We start from the raw sequence: 20,252 nt of genomic DNA, 5'->3' as shown, positions 1-20,252 counted from the left end.
CTTGTCTCCCCGCATAGTCACGTGAGACTGATGTGGCTAGTGAAATGGGTTCCGTCGGAGGTTCAGGGGAAACCGGAGGAGTCGATCATCCGACTGCACGAGGCCTATATGTAGAAGACCCAATTAAAACGAACGATTGATATACTCTATCTAATGTAGCCTAGAGTACACGGGTGCTTGAGTGCTTGATGAGTGCTTGACTATCTATATGTGGCGAACGCTGGCCATATATCGGAGGTTCGCTAGTCGGACTAGCGTTATCCCTTTGATCCGACCTATCAGATCTCATCAGCTAGGTCTGTAACAACGTGATCACCTACTCCTGATATACCCTAGAGAGGAGTAGCTGAAAGAGTATACACCCAGGCACAACCTGATTGGATCGACTCAGGATATGCTCCCTAAGGAGTAGATGGGGGAGTATACTGGACAAGATATATAAGGACACTCATTCATGCACCTAGTTTAGCTCTTCGCAATCAATCTAGTTAATCAAGCATTGGTTACCTTCTAGTTTCTGACTCGTCCGCACTTAACCAACAATCCAGCATACGTGCTCGGTTGGCCTTGTTTCTCTATTCGTTACCTTTACCGATTCTACCTGTTGATTACCTTACGGAGCCTGGAGGGGGCGAGATACCTTCGACGTGATATACAGAGGACCTGGATGGTCATTGAGCATATGAATGCTTGGAAGGCACTTAGGGTAAGTGTCCTGTCTCGAAATACAACTAACTAGAACCCTAGGTACGATACAAGCGAAGCCAGGTTGTGACAGTATACTATTGAATGCACTCTACGCTGGATTATACTCTTTATTGGAATTTTTGAAGCTTTTACTGTACATAGGAATGTGAAAAACTGGTTTGAAAGAATGAGTTTAAATATACCAATGTTTGTCTAAATCAGATCCTGGGTGAGTTACCGGGCCCTGATTCCTGAATTTTGTGCCAAGCTGATACAGATTTGCCAACAGTGGATGACTGATAGGAAACATACCCCGCACGACACACATATATACTGCATAGCTGCCTGATCAGACATCCATCCTTTCATTCATCAACGAAATCTCTTGTGTTATAGCTACCTATTAGCACTGCGGGCTTAGTCCCTAATGAGGTCTCCCACCCGAGGTTTTTTTGACACTGTTTGCACAGAATCTTCTAGACATCCTGTATTTCTCGTATTAATGATACACAGTAAATCTCGTTACATTACACGTTACAGCAGGGATGGCAAAGGGTGCACCACATATGGATTAGTGTTTCATGGTAGAGTTCGGAAAACAATCCAAGAGTATTGAGGGGTCAAGCTGATTTCGGGAACTACTATATATAAGTCGACTAAAAAGCAAGTCTTCACACTAAGCGAAGAACCTCTTCTCCAACCAGTCAGACAAGCCGACCGTATTGATGAAAAGGGGGTTCGCGTCTATCGGGGGTAGTGTAAGCCCGATGACACTGTGTAGCCAGACATGCGCAAGCACAGAGGTCCAGCCACGGAGACCAAAAATAAGATTAATCAATGTTGTGTTCCTTAGAACACTTTCAGAGATTAAACTGAAAAGAACAGATACTACACTTGATCTAAGCCAAAAGGCAAAGAGAGCTGGAAAAGAAAAGAGAAAAGGTTGAAAGAGCGGCGGGGGGGGCGAGGTACTTATATGCTGAGGCAATGGGCCCGTGCACGCTAGTGTGCTAGTGTATTTTACCGAGGGGCTAGACTGTTTTGGGTCAGAGAATCACGTGGATTTGATTACCGTTTTGGTATGCTGTATTGAGGATACATCTATTTTGCATAATCTATGATAACGATCTAAAATGTGCACAGAGAAGTTCAACCATGATCACAAAATTCCAAGTTGTATCATAACAGAATACCCAAATCAATGCGGCAACGCAACAGGCTCTTTGTTCGACTCCGAAAGATCTAACCCCTTACGTCTGATACCAACAATCGAGAACAAAAGACCGACACCGGCCAAACCAGCAGAGCACCACAGTCCTGTTTGATACTGCTGCGCCAGGGAATGGCCCTTGTTAACGTCGACAGACTGGGTCACGGCCGAGGAGACGGCGAGGGCGACGCCACTGCCGATTTGGAACGCTGTGTTGATCTATGATTCGTTAGTATGCCTTTTTCAGTAGAAATTGGGAAAGTGGCATACCATTCCGCCGCAAAGACTCTTGACGTTCACTGGCACACTAGCCAGCATGGTAGTGCTGGCTGTGATGTACGCGATGGACACGCCGGTGACACTAATGAGGGATGTGGGGAGGACGTTTGTCCAGCTATAGTTGTCAGTACGTCATGTATCACTAATAACAAGAAGACAAGTCATACAAGTTCAAATCTTGAGCAGTCAGGCAGCTCGGAACCGGCGCCAGCACCGACAAAGCCATTCCCATAAGCAACAAGAATTTGCCGTTGACCACCTCGATGGCCCGTCCACAGATCAAAGATACAATAAAGCCACCGGCTCCCATGGGCAGAAAACGAATCGCCGTCTCGCCAGCAGACAGTTCGTCGACTTCTTGTGCCATGAGGACGAGGTAGTAGATAACGGTTTGGTAGCTTCCATAGACAGCTGATATAGTTAGCATGGCCGATATAACAAGTCACGGAATTGAAAGTGGAGGAACTTACTGAAACCAGCAACCCACAATCCTGCGAAGTTGCTAATTTTCCACAGAGAAAGCGGCATGATCGGGTTCTTCACGTACTTCTCCAACAGCGTGAAAACCACCAGGATACAGCACGAGACAATCAACAAGGCAATGATGAACGGTTTGCTCCAACCATACACACCACCGCTAGAAAGCACAAATGACAACAGAATCAAGCCAGCCGTTGACAGCGCCGCACCGGCATAATCCAACCTAGCGCGGGTAGTACCCTCCAAACGGTCCTTGGGGAGCACAAACCATCCAGTCACGGCTAGGAACGCGGTGAGGATAACCACGAGACGAAAAATGTATTTCCAGCCAAGAGACGAGGAAAGGAAGCCACCGAAGATCAGGCCTGCACAGAAGCCGACGGCACCGGAAGCACCGTAGATAGACAGTGCGCGTGTGCGGTCAGGACCGACGAAGTAGGAACTAATGATTCCAATGGCAGACGGGACGGTCATGGCAGCGCCCATGCCTTGGAGACCGCGAAACACAGCGACTTCAATGAAAGAATTTCCGAAACCAATGGCAATGGACCAAGCAGAAAGCCACACCAATCCAATACAGAGAAGGTTTTTCCGACCATATCTAGAACCTGTTAGTGCACATCCACCATAACTTATTAGGGTGAGTGGGCCTACCGATCCGACAAAACCCCCGCCAACAACAAGAACCCACCAAATGTCAGGGTGTAAGCGGAGATCATCCACTGTAGGTTCCCACTGTTGACATTAAACTCCTTCTGGATCGATGGTAGCGCGATATTGGCACTTGTCATAAACACATTGTCCAAGAACTGAGAACCACCAGTCACCAGCATGATTATCGCGCCTCTCCACGAGGCAAGCTTGCCCACATCGGGATATTCGGTCGCCGTTGCGGGACCATTGACCAACTCAATAGGGCTATTCGGGGCAAGAGGCGGCGTTGCAACTTGGGTGGAGGAGGATTGACCCGAAGCCGATCCGGGACGACTTAATCGGGCCGGCGCCGGTTCGGAGATGGTGGAAGCGTCGCCGACGGGACGCGCGGAGATTTTGACGGGATTTTTCATGGCCGTATATCTATTTAGGAAATAGTTGTTGGATCAAAAGAAGGAAACAGACCCAGCGAGACCAGAGAAAGAAGAAGTTTTATGGACCTGGGAAAAGGTTTTTCTTAATCATCCAGACCGACTTTGATAGCGTGCTTTGAACGGACACTTTCGATCCACAGTGAAAATTTCTCCCGATGGTCTCCCGGCGCAACTACGGGGGACCAATTCACTGCTCCTATTCATATCCAACCTGGAAAATAGACTCCCGGATCGAATGCCAGACCCACGGATAACGCGTCCAGCGCAGATCAACGTGGGAGAGCAGTAAGGAGGGTGCATAGCTCTGATACGCCCTGATAGCTCCTGCGTCTTTATACTGTGATCTACCGATTGACGGATTTGCGGTGCATCCGCTCTGTAAGGAACATTTCAGGGTTCAGCAGAACTGGTAATTGGATGGAACAAGAGCTGACGAATCTAGTATCACAAGTACAAGTACATCCCTTATTGCTTTTTGAGTGCAAAGTATCACAATCAACAACAATCAATCACATTTCCCACTCCCAGCACTTCGAAACTGTACCTCAACCGAACAGTGGAATTCGATATCCGGTGGTGCCAAATCCAGCGAATCTTCTTCTCCAGCCCCTATATTCGCATTCACAGCCATGCATTTGGCCGTCCCAATAGTCGATGTTGACTCGCGGTCCGTGATCAGCATCGGTTCGACTTCCTTTCCAATGACAGCGGCATAGTCCTGCGCCCGACGAATCGCATCCTTCATTGCTTGTTTCCGCGATTCCACCCCCAACACCTCCCTTGTATCCTTGGTCAACTGCCAGACAATTTTTGAGACCTCAACATTCTCCTCCGTGATCAGGCACTTTGCAATCTTTCCCAATTTTGTGAAATTGCGGAATGTAATTTCCACATCTGTGGAGGCGTGGTAGACCCGGTCCAGCGGGTGGCCGTTGCGGTCGCGCGGGACAGTCGACCAACTGCGTTCGGATCCGATCGCGATGTTCGACACGGGCGCTTCCATGGATATTTGTCCGGAGGAATTGCGGGGCACGAAGTCCCGCAGGTGACGCTGTAGGAGGTTCGATCGGGTGGTTACATAGCTGGACACCAGGTTGCGCGAGGGGCCTTCCGATTGGATGTGCACGGAGAGCACGGCTTGGTCTGGGTAGTGGTAGATTGTAGAGCTACCGGTGACGTTGATTGTGACAGCCATTGCGTTGTTTGTTTTGTGGCTGACGCACTCTCGGTACGTTGCTCGCTGGGATAGGCTTTGTAGAGACAACGGGGTATTTATATAGTGACACGTACTATGTAGGGATTGACTCCTTGCATATTTCACCTGAACAATTTTGTGTTCACGTCTACAGAATAGAGCAGGATATGAACAGGAGTTATTCTGGTTCTCTGGGTACTGGTATCGCGTAAAAATACATGATGGTTCAATCTCAACGACACAGAACATAAAAACACGACTGCTTGAGCCGGGAGACAGATGGCAAGATATCGCCAGAAGAGACAGGGCAGATAATGGAATGCGAAGACCAAGCCAAGTCCAAAATAAGGTAAGAATTCTCCACGATGCCTCGTCAGATGATGCGATAGTAACCCTTTCTGGAACAACTTCCTCACAGCCCTCGGCTTTTGCTCACTGTTCCTCTCAAGGCAAACAGCTAGGAGGAGCATATCTTTCATGAAACCATTGTTGTAGAAAGAGTCGAAAGAAGGTGGATTCACGATCTGAAAAATGAGTTCGTACATCATCCAGTGGACTTGCTCCTCGAAATGTCGCGTTTCGAAGTAGCCTTGTTCTTCGGGCTCACGAGAACTTATGGAACTCTGGACAGAACTCGCCGGTGATATTCTTCGGTATGATCTTCGATGCTGCGTTTACTGATGCTGCTGCTGAGCCCCTCATCTTGATGCCTTGGCTGTTCGAGGCATCTTGGTCGGTTGGATGGAAAGGTTTCATTGGCTCTAAGGCGATAAACCAAGTGTTGGCATCATTTCTTGCTAATATATCAAGTAAAGGATATGGAGATGATAGTGAGACATGAAGTTGTTATATATTCACTCTGCTTATATACGTTATGCTAGAATATAAACTATTGGCAGATTTCTACCTTGAAATTTTTATCCATAATTGGAAAAAATTGTTAATCCGCCACTTTATATATCTCATCAGATAGACAGACGTATTCTAGAGGTGGTTAACGGCTGTGATGTTTGATGTCAAAGTGCGGGTCCGCCTTGTATTATTATTATTTAATCAAGTTTATTGTCCATACCGAGCCCTAGAGCTATGATAGACCCTTATTCGTGGACTTGAGGCTGGTAGCTATTCTACAGTCTTTTATCCCCATAAGCTCCTGAGGCACTAGCCTCCTTCTATAATGTTTCTGATCCTTTTCCTCGCCCCAAACCACCTGTATGCGCAGGGCTTTCGAGCAGAATGCTCTCCTTGTGTTTCAGAGCAGGGTAGGTGTGACCTAAGCCGGGGATTCAGCTTAGGCTACCCTCCCTGCTATCCTTCTCCTGTTCTAATCTCCTCTTCCAGTGCTTCCAGTCCCCATTCATTATCTCTTCGGGCCCTTTCCGCCGTTCGCTGAGAATGTGCTCGGGGTAGAGCCACACTAGTACCAGCCAGAATTTTAGCAGCGCCCTGGTAGCTCTGGACTCTCCTAACAGTCGTCCCTGTGGGTGTTCCTCTGCACCAGCGGGTCTCACGACCCCATCCAGCTCCAGATCCTTGTAGAGCTTGTTTCGCTGGTGTCGCCATTTTCGGCATTCAAAGAGAAGATGGTGTATTATTTCCCTTGATAAACCACAATCTCTGCAGGTTGCATCCTCTTGGGCCTTGATTTGATGTAGATATACTCCAATGGCTGCATGTCCTGAATTCAGTTGAAAGTACCGGCTTGCTAGATGCTTGGGAGCAACTGCAGCTGTTGGGTTGAGCTGCCAGTTTTTCCGCGGCCTGTATATTCGTTGACCTTGTTGAGATTGTTGGCTGAGCTCTTTGGTGAGCCACTTCTGCTTCTGTGTTGTGATGGCTTCTGTTCGGGCTCTACAGGCGAATGCCAGGGAGATCTCTCTTGGGCCTCTTCCTGGGGGTTTGTTGGCTGCCTGCTTTGCTACCTGGTCGGCTTTCTCATTTCCTTCTATCCCTGCGTGTCCCGGAACCCACTGGATGGTGGGTTGATGACCTCGGGTACGTAGTCTCTTGGCTATAGCATGTGCTTGGATTGCTAATGCTTGGCCTGGTCCAGGCTGGGTATGTTGCAGCCTCGCTGTTAGGGGCTAAGCCCGCAGCGCTAATAACTAGCTATCATACAAGAGGTTTCGTTGAAGGAGAGAAGAACGGATGTGTCACAACCTGGCTCCTCTCGTATCGTACCTAGGGTTCTAGTTAGTTGTATTTCGAGACAGGACACTTACCCTAAGTGTCTTCCAAGTACTCGTATGCTCAATGACCATCCAGGTCCTCTGTGTATCACGTCGAAGGTATATCGCCCCCTCCAGGCTCCGTAAGATAATCAACAAGTAGAAACGGTAAAGGTAACGAATAGAGGAACAAGGCCAACCGAGCACGTATGCTGGGTTGTTGGTTAAGTGCGGACGAGTCAGAAACTAGAAGGTAACCAATGCTTGATTAACTAGATTGATTGCGAAGAACTAAACTAAGTGCATGAATGGAGTGCCCTTATATAACCTCCGCTTGTATACCATATAGACTACCATCCTGATGGTACTTATTATGGTAGTCGTATACCATCTACCAACGCCAAGCCATGGTATATGGTAGTTAATCACGTGATGCGCTCGCTAACTACCATTTCTGATCCCTGTCCTTCCTGCATTATTACCATAGTTTATGGTCCAATGATTCTGCCTTGACTCCCCGCATAATCACGTGAGATCAGTGCATTAGGGATCTGTAACAGAAACCTCTTGTATGATAGCTAGTTATTAGCGCTGCGGGCTCAGCCCCTAACATTAACCCCTCAATTATATAGGCTGAGCTGGATGCCAAGAGCTGCATTACCCCTCCATGCATCAACTCAGCTGAATTGGTTTTGGCAGGGCTGGCGGGGTATTTAAGCCATGTCACCCCGCTGAATCTCCCACTCAAACCAGCAATTCCTTTATCCTCATTCCTTCTCCCATTACAGACGACTTTCAAAAAAGCAAACGCCATGTCTTTCGAACAATCCTGCCTGGACATCCGCATCGAAGTCCGCGGTGACCACACTGTCCTTCTCGCCGGTGCTGGACTTGGTGATGATGAATATGAACCTGCAGAGCTGATCCTTGACGAGCATATTGGCAACTCGGACGGTATGCTTCAGCGACTTAATGGAAATACAACTACTAATCAAGTCTTTGATCTATTAGGTTTCTTCACCTGGGAAGGTGACTCATTCACTGAAAGCGCTGAGAACATCGACTTGAGTTTCCGTGAGGATGGTGTTTGGTTGGAGGGGGATCTGCCCGAGGTCGGTGACGGGGAAAGAGGGCGTCAGGGAATCAACCTGTCTGAGCATATTGAGAACCAGAATGGGCAGCTGGTGTTTGTTGGATTCTAAATGTGATGCTGGCATGCATAAACAGTCATGCATTGATTCCAATGGAGCATTATAGAATAAATACTGGATAACCAACTGAAAGAAATCAATTCGTGAGGATACAGTTTACTATAATTATGGTAAGAGTTGTCACGAGCTCGGACCAGTAGATACTAATGAAATGATATTCCTATCTAAACCAGTGTAGCCTTCGACTAGAATATCGAATCTGGAGAAGAAAAGAGAAGAGGCAAATCTATTTACATGAAGAAGTCCTATATGGTTGTGTGTGGTTTCACTAAGCAGCTTGTTTGCCTTGGTTGCTTCCATGGCATTGTTTGCCGTATTGATGATGTTTGCTGATGAAGGCGCTGGGCTGAGCCGTTACATAAGTTGAGTATCAAGTAGAAGGGCATAGATAGATAGAGACAGAGTTGTACGCCTTCTTGAAGCCGAGGAACACAAAAGAGGTGGCAGGAATATAGAATTATACAAGATATGTGTGGGATTTGAAGTTTAAAAAGGAAGCCTTACGCCAAAGACATACCGGCACCCCTCATGGCAAATCCACCATAGACTATGGATGTTTCATATCCAACTCAAAACATGTAAGCCGCCCAGAACCACGTCCAACAGTAATTCGACCACTGTTCGTTCCGTAACTCTTTCTTGGACGGCCCCGCACTCGAGAGTTTACTCGATAGAATTCAGAGTCAAAGGAATTTCCTGTCTTTCATAGTCACCTATTCATGATCCAATATACTCACTACTGCTGTTCGGACGCCGCGCATGAAGGGCAGACCGGTGCCGGTAGACGATGCGAAATCGTAGGACCCCAAGTCTGTGTGAAGATATTGGCTACCTTGAGAAAGCTCTATGTCGGACACAATGCCGTCCGTCCCGCATTTGATGTTCATATTGTTAGAAAAGGGCCTTGTTCACAATACTCCATTGGCTTGTCTCGCAGGGAATCTATTTTGTTCTAGCTTTTCCTTACGATACAGACGGCAATCTACTGTACGCACAGAAGGAAAGCGCACCAGCGATCTCATATATGCCTTTAATATGCGCTGGTGCCCTTCTCGGTGTCCTGGGTATCATGATTATTGGTGTGTCATTCCGGAGACTCAAGTCAGCAGTACCTCTCGCGGGAACTTGCAGTGCTGGTATAAGCGCAGCCTGCCATCTGCGCGAGAACGTTCGTACAGACACCATGACGCACGGTGAGCTGATGTGGGGAGAGACTGAGGGGGTCAGGCTGGGATTATATAGTTCAGTTGGCAGATGGTGAAGGCGGTAGGGGAGCAGTGTAAAAGCGGCGTGAGGGGGCCGCTATCCCCAAAATGGTAGGGGCCATACCACAAGGGGCAGGAGGATGACCATCCACGGCAGGCGGTGGCGGACGGCAGACGGACTGTTCAATGGGAGCCGTTTCTGGCGCCCCGCTAACCGTGTCATCGAATACTACGTTACTTACATTGGTAATCCGTAGCCCACGGTCAGCAAAAAGACATTATACCAATATATTTTCTTTATTTAATTTAGTTCCCTGTACATTGACCTACAATAAGTGTCTTATATGGTACAGCATCCTACCCTGTTCAGTACGTCATGCAGCCATTACGAATTAGTATCACGCACTGATGCAAAAAAAAGTACGATAGGCGCATCCATCAACCAACAGTATATAAGCTTATATTTTTAAGGAACATCTGCAATCAACATGACTACGTCCCGCCAGCATGTGACCCAATTTACATTGTTCTCAGATATTGTATCACCGTTGCGTTATCGGTTTATGCATCTTTATTTGTTGGAATCTATGCTTATATCGTGTACCCCTGCATATCAGAGTACCTTAGTTCTTATGACTATTCATCAGGGATTGTCTAACTTGGTATTTGTGAGCATCAATTAGGACAGCGAACGTAGAGTCTAGTTTTGTACGTCATAGTGAAAGTATGACTTAGACAGCAGCACTACTTCACCACCATCCTACCATCCCCCTTAGATCACATCATAAGGCCTGAGAAATGAACTTTCTTCAAACAAAACACCCCTCCCAGACATCAAAGATGGTTTGCCCAGAGGCACCCCCAAATTCACCCTCCCCTCCGACCACCACAACTATTCTTTGATGAAGTCTACTACAACATCGACGAAACCCGATGATAGCCCCTACCTCTTCATGGAAAACTGCCCACTTGGGTTTGTCAAAAGAATTTCATGAGAAATATCGCTTATACGACATGCCCCAAATCTGGATGTTCTACGATGAATCTGCGCGGGTGATGCGAAGAAACCACCAGATATCAAACGAGAGCTTGCAAAGTCCATATTCACGCAGAACATGATAATGAAGATGGTTTAGAGGCAGGGTGAGACGGGGTTGGGGCTTTATAGTGAGCCTATGACGAGGGGGCGAACGACTTGAGATTTTTATGTGTGTGGGAAGAGGTTTATGGAAGGGGCAGATAATTTGTATGGGCCGATTAATGTAAATATTCCAAGGCGGGAGAGGAATTTGGCGGTGGATTTCGGCGCCGAAGGGGGATATCAAGATAGCTGTCGTTTTTGGTTTCAGCCGTACAAAACTGGTGCTTGTGCTTGAAGAGTGGAGGGCTGCTGAGCAGGATGGGAGGAATCAGGGTGATGGTGATAGCGATGATTATGTGCGATGGCTTACCCAAATCGAATCGCAGATAGTGATTATAACATTGAGCGAGGGAGAGTATCAAATTATTGAAGCACTGTTTACTCTCCGATTCTGTGATCTCTTCTTGTGTGAGCCTGCGAATGCGCAGGAGGATTGCGTATACTATAGAGTACTTGGGGCAATACGCTAAGCATGTATTGATGATCTGTGGCTCGTATTTATAGAGGATCAATGAAATATGCTTTGCTCATAAATCTGGCGTGCCTCCTACAGTAGCCCAATAACAATGTCACCATACAACTGCGCATCCAAATCCAACTTCACCTTCGCATGCAGATTCAAATGGATCTTTATTTTTAGGCTTTCCTTCTCGTTATCCTCCTTTGTCTCGCCGGGTTTCTCAAGTCCGCTCGTTGGTACTAGCTTCTTGTCGCCGTTGCCGTTACCACTGTCCTTATCCTTGTCCTTGTTGGATTCCTCGTCGGAACGGCTGCCCTTGCGGTTCCCTTTGGGGAAGGTATCGGTGGTTTGTTGACTGGATTTGGAGAAAGATAGTTAGGTTAAGCGGCTCGTACGTTGTGGGGACGGATTTGTTTGGGGAGGGGGACAATACACGGGGTCGGCCATCTTCGTATATAATACGGGGTTTATTCGAGGCGGATGCAATTGAAAGCTCGATAGTTATTAAAAACCCTTTATAGTAAATTGTGAGTTATTTAAATAGCGCACAAATTGCGGAGGTAGTGTTCTATTACTTCATGGAGTGCACGCATGCGGAAGGTCAAGCACTGATATAGCAACCTCGTCATATCTGCTACCCTAAATAATCAATAATTTTATTTTGACAGTAGAATATCATCTACCTATCAAATGGGCCTGACGTGTCCGATACCCTGCACGCCCACCAGCAAGTATAACGAAGTACTCTACTGCACAACGCCAAAGCCTATGTGTCTCTTCTCATCGCCCCGACCATGGTGCTTGGAATCGCTATGATGTCGGCAATGCTACCGACTATGATTGGTTTAAACGAAGCAACCTCCGGCGCTCGCGATCGTGAGGAAAGTCGCCGCGATTCTTCTCGGAAACAACGATGTCATCTTGTGGCGACCTGCAGTCTTGATCAAGGGAACCAGCGGCAGCGGGAACAAGTTCAGAATGCTAAAGTGTACGTGGGGTCAGATGGTAAAGTATGTTCCCGACAAATTACCCGACCATATCCTATAGAAGGGAGAGACTAACGAATCAGCTATACATCACCAAACATCCTAAATCATCAATGGTCCCCTTCAACGGCGGCTTCCACGCCCATCCAGCCTTTGCTCCTGATAACTCATCAGGAATGGTGACCGTGACCGGAGAGAACCCACCGACCCTACGATGGGTATTCCTTGACGCTGACACGCATGAAATCCGCTGGGGTAGCCGGCTAGACAGCGAGGGCCACGTCTGTGGACCGTTTGACTGGACCAAGGACGAGCAACGAGTCATGTTCGAAGGATGGGAGGGTTGGTTAGCTGTACGGTCGCCCGATGATGAGCAGCAGGAGGAGCTGGAAGCGCAATTGGATGTCGATGATGGAAGAGGGATGTGGAGGTTGTATTTTGATCAACATGATAATGGGGCTGATTTGCCAGCTGGTGCACAAGGACTGGAGATATGTTTGAAGCGGGTTGTAGCAGAGTCATGATGACTTACCGAGGTTCTTTCCAATGTCAAGTTGAAGCTGAAGTGTCGGAGTGCGGATGATAAACTCATAGCAACGCCTACATAGCTTACTTTTTAATTTGAAGAGTATTCGAAGGATAGATATATATTGATGCTGCAATCAAGTTCAGAGCATGAGAGTTTGAAAGCATATAAAGAGGGCCTTCGATTTCTAGCATAACTTTCAGCAACACAAATCCTACCAAATTTACCATATTCACCTCCTTATAACAAACATCAAACATTTTAAAAGCTGAAAAGTTGTTTCTTAAGATTTTATGAGCCTATGGCTGGGACCAGCTTGGTACCTATAGGAATTATTTCTGGTTCATACAAGGTATATACTTACAAGCGATAAATAGCAATGTCCCTTATCCATAAGAGAAACTTGTAGGACAGTTGGTAAATTTTTAGATCAATATATCCGTAAATAGCGTAGGTAGTGGTTATTTTTGAAGACTGGGTAAATATCATTCTTTGTTGGGACAGCAAGGTTAATAACGCGGACCATATTGGCAGGAGTATGAAAACGGAAGTTGGTTGTAGGTGGTTATGAGGAGAGATAGAAGAGAGCCCGAGAAGGAGACTTATCATGGGCCAGGTAGCTATTATAACCTTAGCTTTTACAACTGAATGATCAATGTTTAAATGACATGCGCATCACATATCAACTGGAGCCTAGGAATTAGCCGCCAGCAAACTCTCAATTATATTTCCGCAAATTCTCAGCATCAAACCATGGACTTTACTCTTTAAGGGCCCTGAGCTCGGAACTCAGGATATCGAACCTTTCGAAGATTTTTTTCGAGCAGATAGTGAGCAAAATAAACATGCAGCATACATTTACCGATTATACAGCCTTCTTCCAACTTGTCAAAACTCAACAGCAGACTCGCCATGCTGACAGGACTCGAGAACAGTCCTGATCGTGAGATCCGTTCCAGAGGCTGAATTTTCTCGGTTGGCTAATGAAGCAATTAAATTGCCGGCCCTATTGTCTTATCACCAGAAGACATGTATACTCATCGCCAAAACCATCCCAGGGATAGACCGTGATGCTGCTGTTGGGGCTTTTCGGGGCAGCATCGGAACACAGTCATCTCTGATGGGTCCAAAATATGAGATGGGTACCTTGACCTCGCCAAACATTTCGATTGACGACTGGCACAGGTGGCAGATTGCTGTTGGAGCCCGGCAGGGAAGAATCCCAGCCTTGTTCTAGAAGTTGGGCTATCAGAGCCCCCTGAGGAACTTTCTAGCACCACAAAAGGCTGGCTGGAGACATTCGGGACCTCCATTCAAATGGTTGTTACAATTGATATCAACAGGGATGAGGCCAGAGTCCTAGACTCCTAATCCACTATATTAGAACTTGGGACAACAATTAGCACAATCCCCTCCATGCGGAGGGCTGCTGCCATCGAAATCTCGCGTTTGAATGGTGAGACGGTCATTATTGGTGAACAGTATTTCTCATTCTTATCATAACGGGTCTGATTATGGGAAATCCTTTCCCACCACGGATCTGGCCTTGTCGTTCGAGAGATTGTCGGACGTTCCCGGAAGTGTGGTTCCAGAAAGATTTCAGGATTTACAAGGTGAAGCTGGAGCATTTTGAAGAGCTAGTTTGGCAAATGCAAGGTTTCATGCCAAAGTGAGCAAACTAACAAGAACTTATATATTTCGACTCTTCCTCTTGTAGGTAAGGACAGCACAAGGGCGGAGCCGCGGATGTTGCTCATCAGTCGCAAAAAAAACTTTTTAGGGACTGAGGACTATCTTGTATAATATCCCAGAGTATATTTAATAACCACGAGAGCTATTACGTTCCAGGACTGGCCAAGATCATAGATTGATAGCAAAATGAGCATGTGATTTCCCGCCACCTCTCAACTTTCTTTATTATCATTTGTGGCCACTTGTGTTTCTACTCAACAAAAGCCATCATGTCTTCATTAACTGCTTGTGATGAATGTTTCAAGAGAAAAAGAAAATGCCAAGTAGATTCCGGTTCTTCTCAGTGCCTCCTCTGCCAGCGGTCGTCCACCCAATGCACCAGGACACGACGCCAAAAGCGGGTTGGGCGACCTCCAAACCCCGGACCCTCGAACACTACTAAAGGTATCTTTGATATATGGGACGCCAATCGAGGCTTCGAGAGGGCTCAATCAGCTCAGCAACCTGGTCTTGCTGAAATGATATCACCAAGCACTTTGGGAGCAGTGTCTCAACGTATTCCTTGCACCAATGATGAAGGCTTCTATGCGGCATTAGATATTTGGATGTTTGGATCGACCTTTGCAAAGGACTTCCACCGAGCGATACACTACTGCCATCGGAATTCTCCCTGGCTCTTGCACGAAATGTTTATTGCCATGGATACCTTTATCGGTTGGGCACGCTTCAATCGTACCACCTCCGAAAGAGTGGACATGGAACGGGGCGCCCGATCCCTCCAGAAGCTCCGCACTGCCGAAGTCACCCATGCTCAGGATGCCTTGGCTATTCTCATGCTGGGCCAGGCATTGGCGGCATTTGATGCTTTTCTCACCTCCAGGGGCGCCACGTCCATTCTCCGATATTCCCTGTCGCTAATGAAGCCATGGTACTCAAGTTTCGAGCAAGTTCAATTCCTCGACCCCGTAACAATAAGCCCAATTTTCTGGGACATAGCCTGTTGCCTTATCTATCGAGAAATACCCATCATTCAGCCGGGAGCGCGTGATCCATCAGTGATTGACCGTTTGGCCGGTCTCTGTCCATCAGTCTTACCGATCCTCTACGACCTGTGCGTCATCGGCCATAACTTGCGCGGTGACCCGAAACAAACAAACCAGTTAAATATTATAGAGAAAAGTGTGCGCCAGTGGACTCCAGACTACGAATGTCTCCAATCAAGAGGTTTTAGCGCCATAGAAGTCGCCTCGATACGAACCCAGGCGATCATGTATAGAACCGCAAGCCTACTCCTCATCCATCGCCTGCGTCATCCGTTAACATGTCACGACAACACTGCTGTGTTGCTTGCGAACGACATTCTTACCGAGAGAAACAACTTCTTTGCCGCTCAAGGAAACGAAGCCACTCTCCAGAATGTTGTGCTGCCGTTATTCCTGGCCTTATTGGAAGTTCCATGTTCTCCTTTAGAAGTATGGAAAAGTTCCACTAGGCTTCGAGTGCGTACGGCATGTCTCAATACCATCCTCATCTTCCATCAATTCTTCTGGGAGCGGAAACAATCTGGGTTCAACGGATTTCTGTTTGACCTGATTGACAATGGGCCCAAATTTGTGCCCCTGCCATGACCAATCGTGGCTTGATCCTACTGCTATATGCACAATATTTCCAACTTCACGGCTAGCTGAGTCCTCTGAATGGCCGATCTTGAAAGTATCTCCTGCCTACCATCTTCAGAACCGGCTTAACAAATGATAGCTGATATGTGTCCATATCAAATAAAAGATCAACATAATAGCAATGACTATCTGCGCTATCACCGCCTGTAAAAGTGTACATACATATAACTTCTGACTGGAAATCGAGTGGTTGGGTGTCACTCATGCTCAAGCTCGGACGGTGGCCTTGTTTCGCCACAGTTTACATCCGCTGGAACCTACCAATTTCACACCAACTATTCATAGACCAATTTGCCTCTCAAGTTTCCGAAGCTTGACAAAATGCTTGGAGGCATTATCGCGTACCTTTTCTTGGAGCCAGTTCGGTAACCCTCTCACCAACGATGCTAGACCATGAGAGCTGGGCACCACAACTTGCCCTCCGTTTCCTGAGACGAGTTGTTTGATAACAGCAGATGAAACTTCCTCGGGACCCATAACCGGCTGAGTCCAATGTTTTCCGGCCTTCAGGATGGCGTCAATCATGGGAGTACGGACCCACGAGGGATGGATGATACTCGAGGACATGACCTGTTAGCGTGGATGGGATTATTGTTCAGGGTACACTCGGGTAACTTACCTTGTTCGGACCCTCTTCGAACCGTGCCAGTGCCTTATCTCCTGAGTCAGGCCCTCATGAAAGGCCAAAGCCGAGGCTTTGGAGCATGCATAGCCCACGGTCTCTCCAAAACTGACGAAACTGGCCATACTAGCCAACGTGACTATGTGACCATGATCCTGTTGGATCATGCTTGGCAAAAACTCTTTAACGGTCCAGAAGTGCGATAAAGTGTTGACTTCCATAGTCAAGCGGATCTTTTCATCCGGCTCGTCCAATATGGTTCCTGGAAACCCGACGCCTGCATTGTTGATCAGAATGGTAGGATAGCCGTGGTCTTTTCTGATCTGCCCTGCCACATCTTTCACGACTGCGCGGGAGGTGATATCGGCGGCATGAAAGAAGACATTTGGAGCTTTTCAGATTATCAGCTTTTCATAACAGGCCACAGCACATAGGCAACTCACGTAAAGAGAAGCTTGGCTCGTTCAGATCCAGGATGATTGTTTTGACATTCATACGAGATAGATCCTCCATGATTTGTTTTCCAATGCCGCTGCATCCTCCAGTGAGGACGACCAGCTCCTTTTGTGGAACCCATTTGTTGATTCTCTGCCCGTTGTTCTGTGCTCGCTTTGATAGATAGCTATTCAACCCCTTGACAAGTCGCAGCGCCACTAACACCCCCAGAGCTTTTTGAACGTACGAGTTCAACAGTGCTCGCCGCACAGATGGAGGAAGCTTCGCGAGCACTGAATGTGCTGTGCCCAACGCCAACTGTGATAAATCTTGTGCTAACATGGTGGTTTCGTGGTTGAGTTTTGCTGTCTGATACACACTCTAGCTTCCCTCTTCTTGTTGACGTCGGAATACCTTTTATAGCTGGAAGCCTTAAAATTCATGAACTAGTTTGAGCCACCATGTATCGGTCTACATACGGGCATGGTAAAGTACGCAAGCTCGCACTTCTCTATGAGGGTTTGTTTGCGAAGGAGTACCAGGTGCGGGGTATGCGGAACAGTTCGCAGCGGAGGGTTTTGTCCGCATTGGGAAAAAAGGCACCACCAGCTCGCTACTACCATTGACTCTCGGTTTCTCCACCGACTTTGCCATCAGTCTAGTGTCGGTGAGCTTTAGCCTGTTTGAGTAAAAAGACTCCGCGAGGCCAATCACCTTGCGATAATCACCCCATAGCCTCAAACCCATCGGCCTGATAGATTTTGTGAGATTATGGGATTAGGAATAGTCGCCTATCCCCCCTTTTGGGCAGTACCTTCAGAACATGGGTGCAATGGAATGGAACTATAGTGCAAAGTAGCGGCCCAGGGGACGAAAGTTATAAACAGTCACCACGCTCCTCACATTGGATGACATGGACAATTGCAACTGATATTCTTGTGTCTTCCCGACAATGAGCAAGATTCACATAACCGGCACGGCAACAACACCATTTGACGTCCTCATCATTGGGTCAGGTATCTCTGGTATCAATGCCGCATATCACTTACAAACCGAGTTCCCACACTGTCGTTTTGCTATCCTAGAGGCTCGAGACAACATTGGCGGTACCTGGGACCTCTTCCGGTATCCTGGCATTCGATCTGACTCGGACCTCTATACATTCGGATTCACCTGGCACAAATGGAATCGATCAAATCCTATTGCCGAGGGTGGAGACATTCTGGAGTATCTCGACGACGCGGTAACCAGCCATCGCCTCAAGGATCGGATTCTTTTCAACCACCGCGTTTTCTCCCTGGAATGGTATCAGAACTCGTGGGCTGTCAAGGTCCAAACTAAGGATGAAAATCTTCAGTTCAGTAGTCGCTTCCTCATTTTCGCAACCGGCTATTATGACTACCAACAACCCCTTGCGACTGAGATTCCCGGCCTCGAAAACTTCCAGGGGCAGGTCATCCACCCGCAATTCTGGCCAGGGAAGTTTGACTACACAGACAAGAAAATCACAGTGATCGGAAGCGGGGCTACAGCCATAACTTTGGTCCCAAAGTTAGCTGAAAGAGCAGAATCCGTGACAATGCTCCAGCGCAGCCCGGCATACATTATCGCTGCCTCTAATCCTGTCCAGAACAAATGGTGGACACGGCTCTTGCCCCAGTCATGCGTCTATTACCTTCGCCGAATGTGGCGCCTTGTCTTTTCGCAGGTGCTGTTCAGATTCTGTCGCACCTTTCCGCAGATAGCAAGGTCTCTCCTCGAGAGAGGTATGCTGAAACACCTTCCACTGGGTGTGCCATTGGATCCACACTTCAAACCCCGGTACAATCCCTGGGATCAACGATTATGTGTCTGTCCCGACGGCGACTTCTTCAAAGCCCTTGGGTCCAGAAAAGCCACCATTGAGACCGGAACAATCAAGACGGTCGACGAACGAGGAATTCAATTGACGTCCGGCCAACGACTAGAAGCTGACTCGATCGTGACCGCCACTGGACTAAAAGTTCAAGTCTGTGGCGGCATTCCTATCTACATCGACGGGAAAATGTTAGATCTATCACAAAAATATGCATGGAATGGCCTGATGATGCAAGATCTACCCAATGCTGCGTTACTGCTTGGGTATGTCAACGCTTCGTGGACGCTCGGTGCCGATGCGGGTATGTATCTGACATGTAGAGTGTTGAAATATTTGGAGCGCAATGGTCATAAGGCTGCTGTGCCCGTCTTGTCAGAGTCGGGTCAGATGGTCAGCCGGCCATTGCTAGATCTCAACTCGACATACTTGATGCACGCTCAAGGGTCACTGCCCAAGGCGACTGAACAGAGACCGTGGATATCTCGCACGAACTATTTCTCTGACATGTATTTCGCCCGATATGGTGACCTGTCGGCGGGACTGAGGTTTATATGATACCGATGCGCATTTATCATATGTAATTAGACTCTGCAAACATTATACAGAGCATCAGAGGCGTGATTAGTCCCAGACAGTGTCCTGATAATTATTACAATTCTTCGGCCCTGTGAACTAGACTTTATCACTTTGTTCAACTTCATTCCGAACGAAGCAATATATTTTTACTTAATCAGCAAGCTAACCTTAAAGAGTTTGGAAAACAGGGCTTCCCGTCCGCTCAGCCTAATAACAGAATGGGGAACTGACCGGTAGTTCAACCCCACGCTTCCTTGAAGGGAGCTATAGGACGATGAGTAGCACGGAGTAATAATATAAGAATAACTATTAAGCTATAATATCAGGTACCGAAAGTATCAACGACAAACCATCAATAAGGCTTCCTCCCATCGCTGTTCTCTCACTCATACTTACCAGTAATTCACCTCAATCCATGCGAAACTATAGATAAGCACAGATATGCAGGGAGTAGTGAAATTCTCAGCCTCGTTGTTGACCAGCGGTGATTGTGTGTGGTCGCCTATTTCAGGGTTCTCCTAGATGTGATATTCTGGAGATACTATCATTTTATGTTGAAGATATGGCGAACCTGAAGATATCGGAAGGATTTCATATTAAAAACATGAAGGGCCATAAACCTGGTTTCCAGAACAGCCGCGAAGTGACTGGACAAAAGAAGGAATCATAGCACCCAATCTGGATACGTGGTTCTGGGAAATGGTCTCCATTGGTTTTGGCACGCTCTGCTTCATTTATTTACTTTGCGTGATGC

General features: G+C 47.3%; 8 protein-coding genes across 8 annotated transcripts; 4 read left to right on the top strand and 4 right to left on the bottom strand.

The window, feature by feature from the left end:
• Positions 1–1,759: 1,759 nt before the first annotated feature.
• EURHEDRAFT_59839 (MFS general substrate transporter) lies at positions 1,760–3,986 on the bottom strand. Its single transcript, XM_040787596.1, has 5 exons — positions 3,311–3,986; positions 2,647–3,257; positions 2,344–2,587; positions 2,168–2,291; positions 1,760–2,116 (listed from the first exon to the last, which is right to left on the bottom strand). Exons 1-5 carry the CDS (start codon positions 3,721–3,723, stop codon positions 1,886–1,888), a joined length of 1,623 nt encoding a protein of 540 aa, XP_040639169.1. The 5' UTR covers positions 3,724–3,986; the 3' UTR covers positions 1,760–1,885.
• A 196-nt stretch (positions 3,987–4,182) lies between these two features.
• On the bottom strand, positions 4,183–5,112 carry EURHEDRAFT_412296 (SIMPL domain-containing protein). The gene has a single exon (XM_040781873.1). The coding sequence runs from the start codon at positions 4,937–4,939 to the stop codon at positions 4,250–4,252; it is 690 nt and encodes a 229-aa protein (XP_040639168.1). The 5' UTR covers positions 4,940–5,112; the 3' UTR covers positions 4,183–4,249.
• A 2,553-nt stretch (positions 5,113–7,665) lies between these two features.
• Positions 7,666–8,309, top strand: EURHEDRAFT_500207 (CVNH domain-containing protein; the record flags this gene model as incomplete). The annotated part of the gene is made up of 2 exons (XM_040785736.1): positions 7,666–8,061; positions 8,119–8,309. The coding sequence occupies exons 1-2, from the start codon at positions 7,920–7,922 to the stop codon at positions 8,307–8,309; spliced, it is 333 nt and encodes a 110-aa protein (XP_040639167.1). The 5' UTR covers positions 7,666–7,919.
• A 2,892-nt stretch (positions 8,310–11,201) lies between these two features.
• On the bottom strand, positions 11,202–11,571 carry EURHEDRAFT_386341 (uncharacterized protein; the record flags this gene model as incomplete). The annotated part of the gene is made up of 2 exons (XM_040779680.1): positions 11,202–11,479; positions 11,558–11,571. The coding sequence occupies 2 exons, from the start codon at positions 11,569–11,571 to the stop codon at positions 11,212–11,214; spliced, it is 282 nt and encodes a 93-aa protein (XP_040639166.1). The 3' UTR covers positions 11,202–11,211.
• Positions 11,572–11,939: 368 nt separating this feature from the next.
• EURHEDRAFT_515335 (uncharacterized protein) lies at positions 11,940–12,634 on the top strand (the record flags this gene model as incomplete). Its single annotated transcript, XM_040786362.1, has 2 exons — positions 11,940–12,134; positions 12,194–12,634. The coding sequence occupies 2 exons, from the start codon at positions 11,940–11,942 to the stop codon at positions 12,632–12,634; spliced, it is 636 nt and encodes a 211-aa protein (XP_040639165.1).
• A 1,963-nt stretch (positions 12,635–14,597) lies between these two features.
• Positions 14,598–15,956, top strand: EURHEDRAFT_402653 (Zn(II)2Cys6 transcription factor domain-containing protein; the record flags this gene model as incomplete). Its single annotated transcript, XM_040780154.1, has 1 exon — positions 14,598–15,956. The coding sequence occupies one exon, from the start codon at positions 14,598–14,600 to the stop codon at positions 15,954–15,956; it is 1,359 nt and encodes a 452-aa protein (XP_040639164.1).
• A 36-nt stretch (positions 15,957–15,992) lies between these two features.
• On the bottom strand, positions 15,993–17,597 carry EURHEDRAFT_412292 (putative short-chain dehydrogenases/reductase). The gene is made up of 3 exons (XM_040781872.1): positions 17,073–17,597; positions 16,627–17,020; positions 15,993–16,563 (listed from the first exon to the last, which is right to left on the bottom strand). The coding sequence occupies exons 1-3, from the start codon at positions 17,404–17,406 to the stop codon at positions 16,287–16,289; spliced, it is 1,005 nt and encodes a 334-aa protein (XP_040639163.1). The 5' UTR covers positions 17,407–17,597; the 3' UTR covers positions 15,993–16,286.
• Positions 17,598–17,711: 114 nt separating this feature from the next.
• On the top strand, positions 17,712–19,661 carry EURHEDRAFT_59706 (flavin-containing monooxygenase). The gene has a single exon (XM_040787595.1). The coding sequence runs from the start codon at positions 18,017–18,019 to the stop codon at positions 19,475–19,477; it is 1,461 nt and encodes a 486-aa protein (XP_040639162.1). The 5' UTR covers positions 17,712–18,016; the 3' UTR covers positions 19,478–19,661.
• Positions 19,662–20,252: the final 591 nt, after the last annotated feature.

This window comes from Aspergillus ruber, assembly GCF_000600275.1.
Source record: "Aspergillus ruber CBS 135680 unplaced genomic scaffold scaffold00012, whole genome shotgun sequence".
Taxonomy (NCBI): Eukaryota; Fungi; Ascomycota; class Eurotiomycetes; order Eurotiales; family Aspergillaceae; genus Aspergillus; species Aspergillus ruber.
Note: the sequence above shows the minus strand (reverse complement) of the source record. Positions and strands in the feature narration are given on the sequence as shown.

Excerpts from the sequence above, each read along its gene's own strand:
- EURHEDRAFT_59839 (XM_040787596.1), bottom strand. The coding sequence starts at position 3,723 with ATGAAAAATCCCGTCAAAATCTCCGCGCGTCCCGTCGGCGACGCTTCC. Across the intron at positions 3,258-3,310 it reads GCGGGGGTTTTGTCGGATCG|ATATGGTCGGAAAAACCTTC; the intron begins GTAGGCCCACTC and ends AACAGGTTCTAG. Across the intron at positions 2,117-2,167 it reads AGAGTCTTTGCGGCGGAATG|ATCAACACAGCGTTCCAAAT; the intron begins GTATGCCACTTT and ends AACGAATCATAG.
- EURHEDRAFT_412296 (XM_040781873.1), bottom strand. The coding sequence starts at position 4,939 with ATGGCTGTCACAATCAACGTCACCGGTAGCTCTACAATCTACCACTAC.
- EURHEDRAFT_412292 (XM_040781872.1), bottom strand. The coding sequence starts at position 17,406 with ATGTTAGCACAAGATTTATCACAGTTGGCGTTGGGCACAGCACATTCA. Across the intron at positions 17,021-17,072 it reads CGAGCCAAGCTTCTCTTTAC|CTCCAAATGTCTTCTTTCAT; the intron begins GTGAGTTGCCTA and ends TAATCTGAAAAG. Across the intron at positions 16,564-16,626 it reads TCGAAGAGGGTCCGAACAAG|TATCATCCATCCCTCGTGGG; the intron begins GTAAGTTACCCG and ends CATGTCCTCGAG.
- EURHEDRAFT_59706 (XM_040787595.1), top strand. The coding sequence starts at position 18,017 with ATGAGCAAGATTCACATAACCGGCACGGCAACAACACCATTTGACGTC.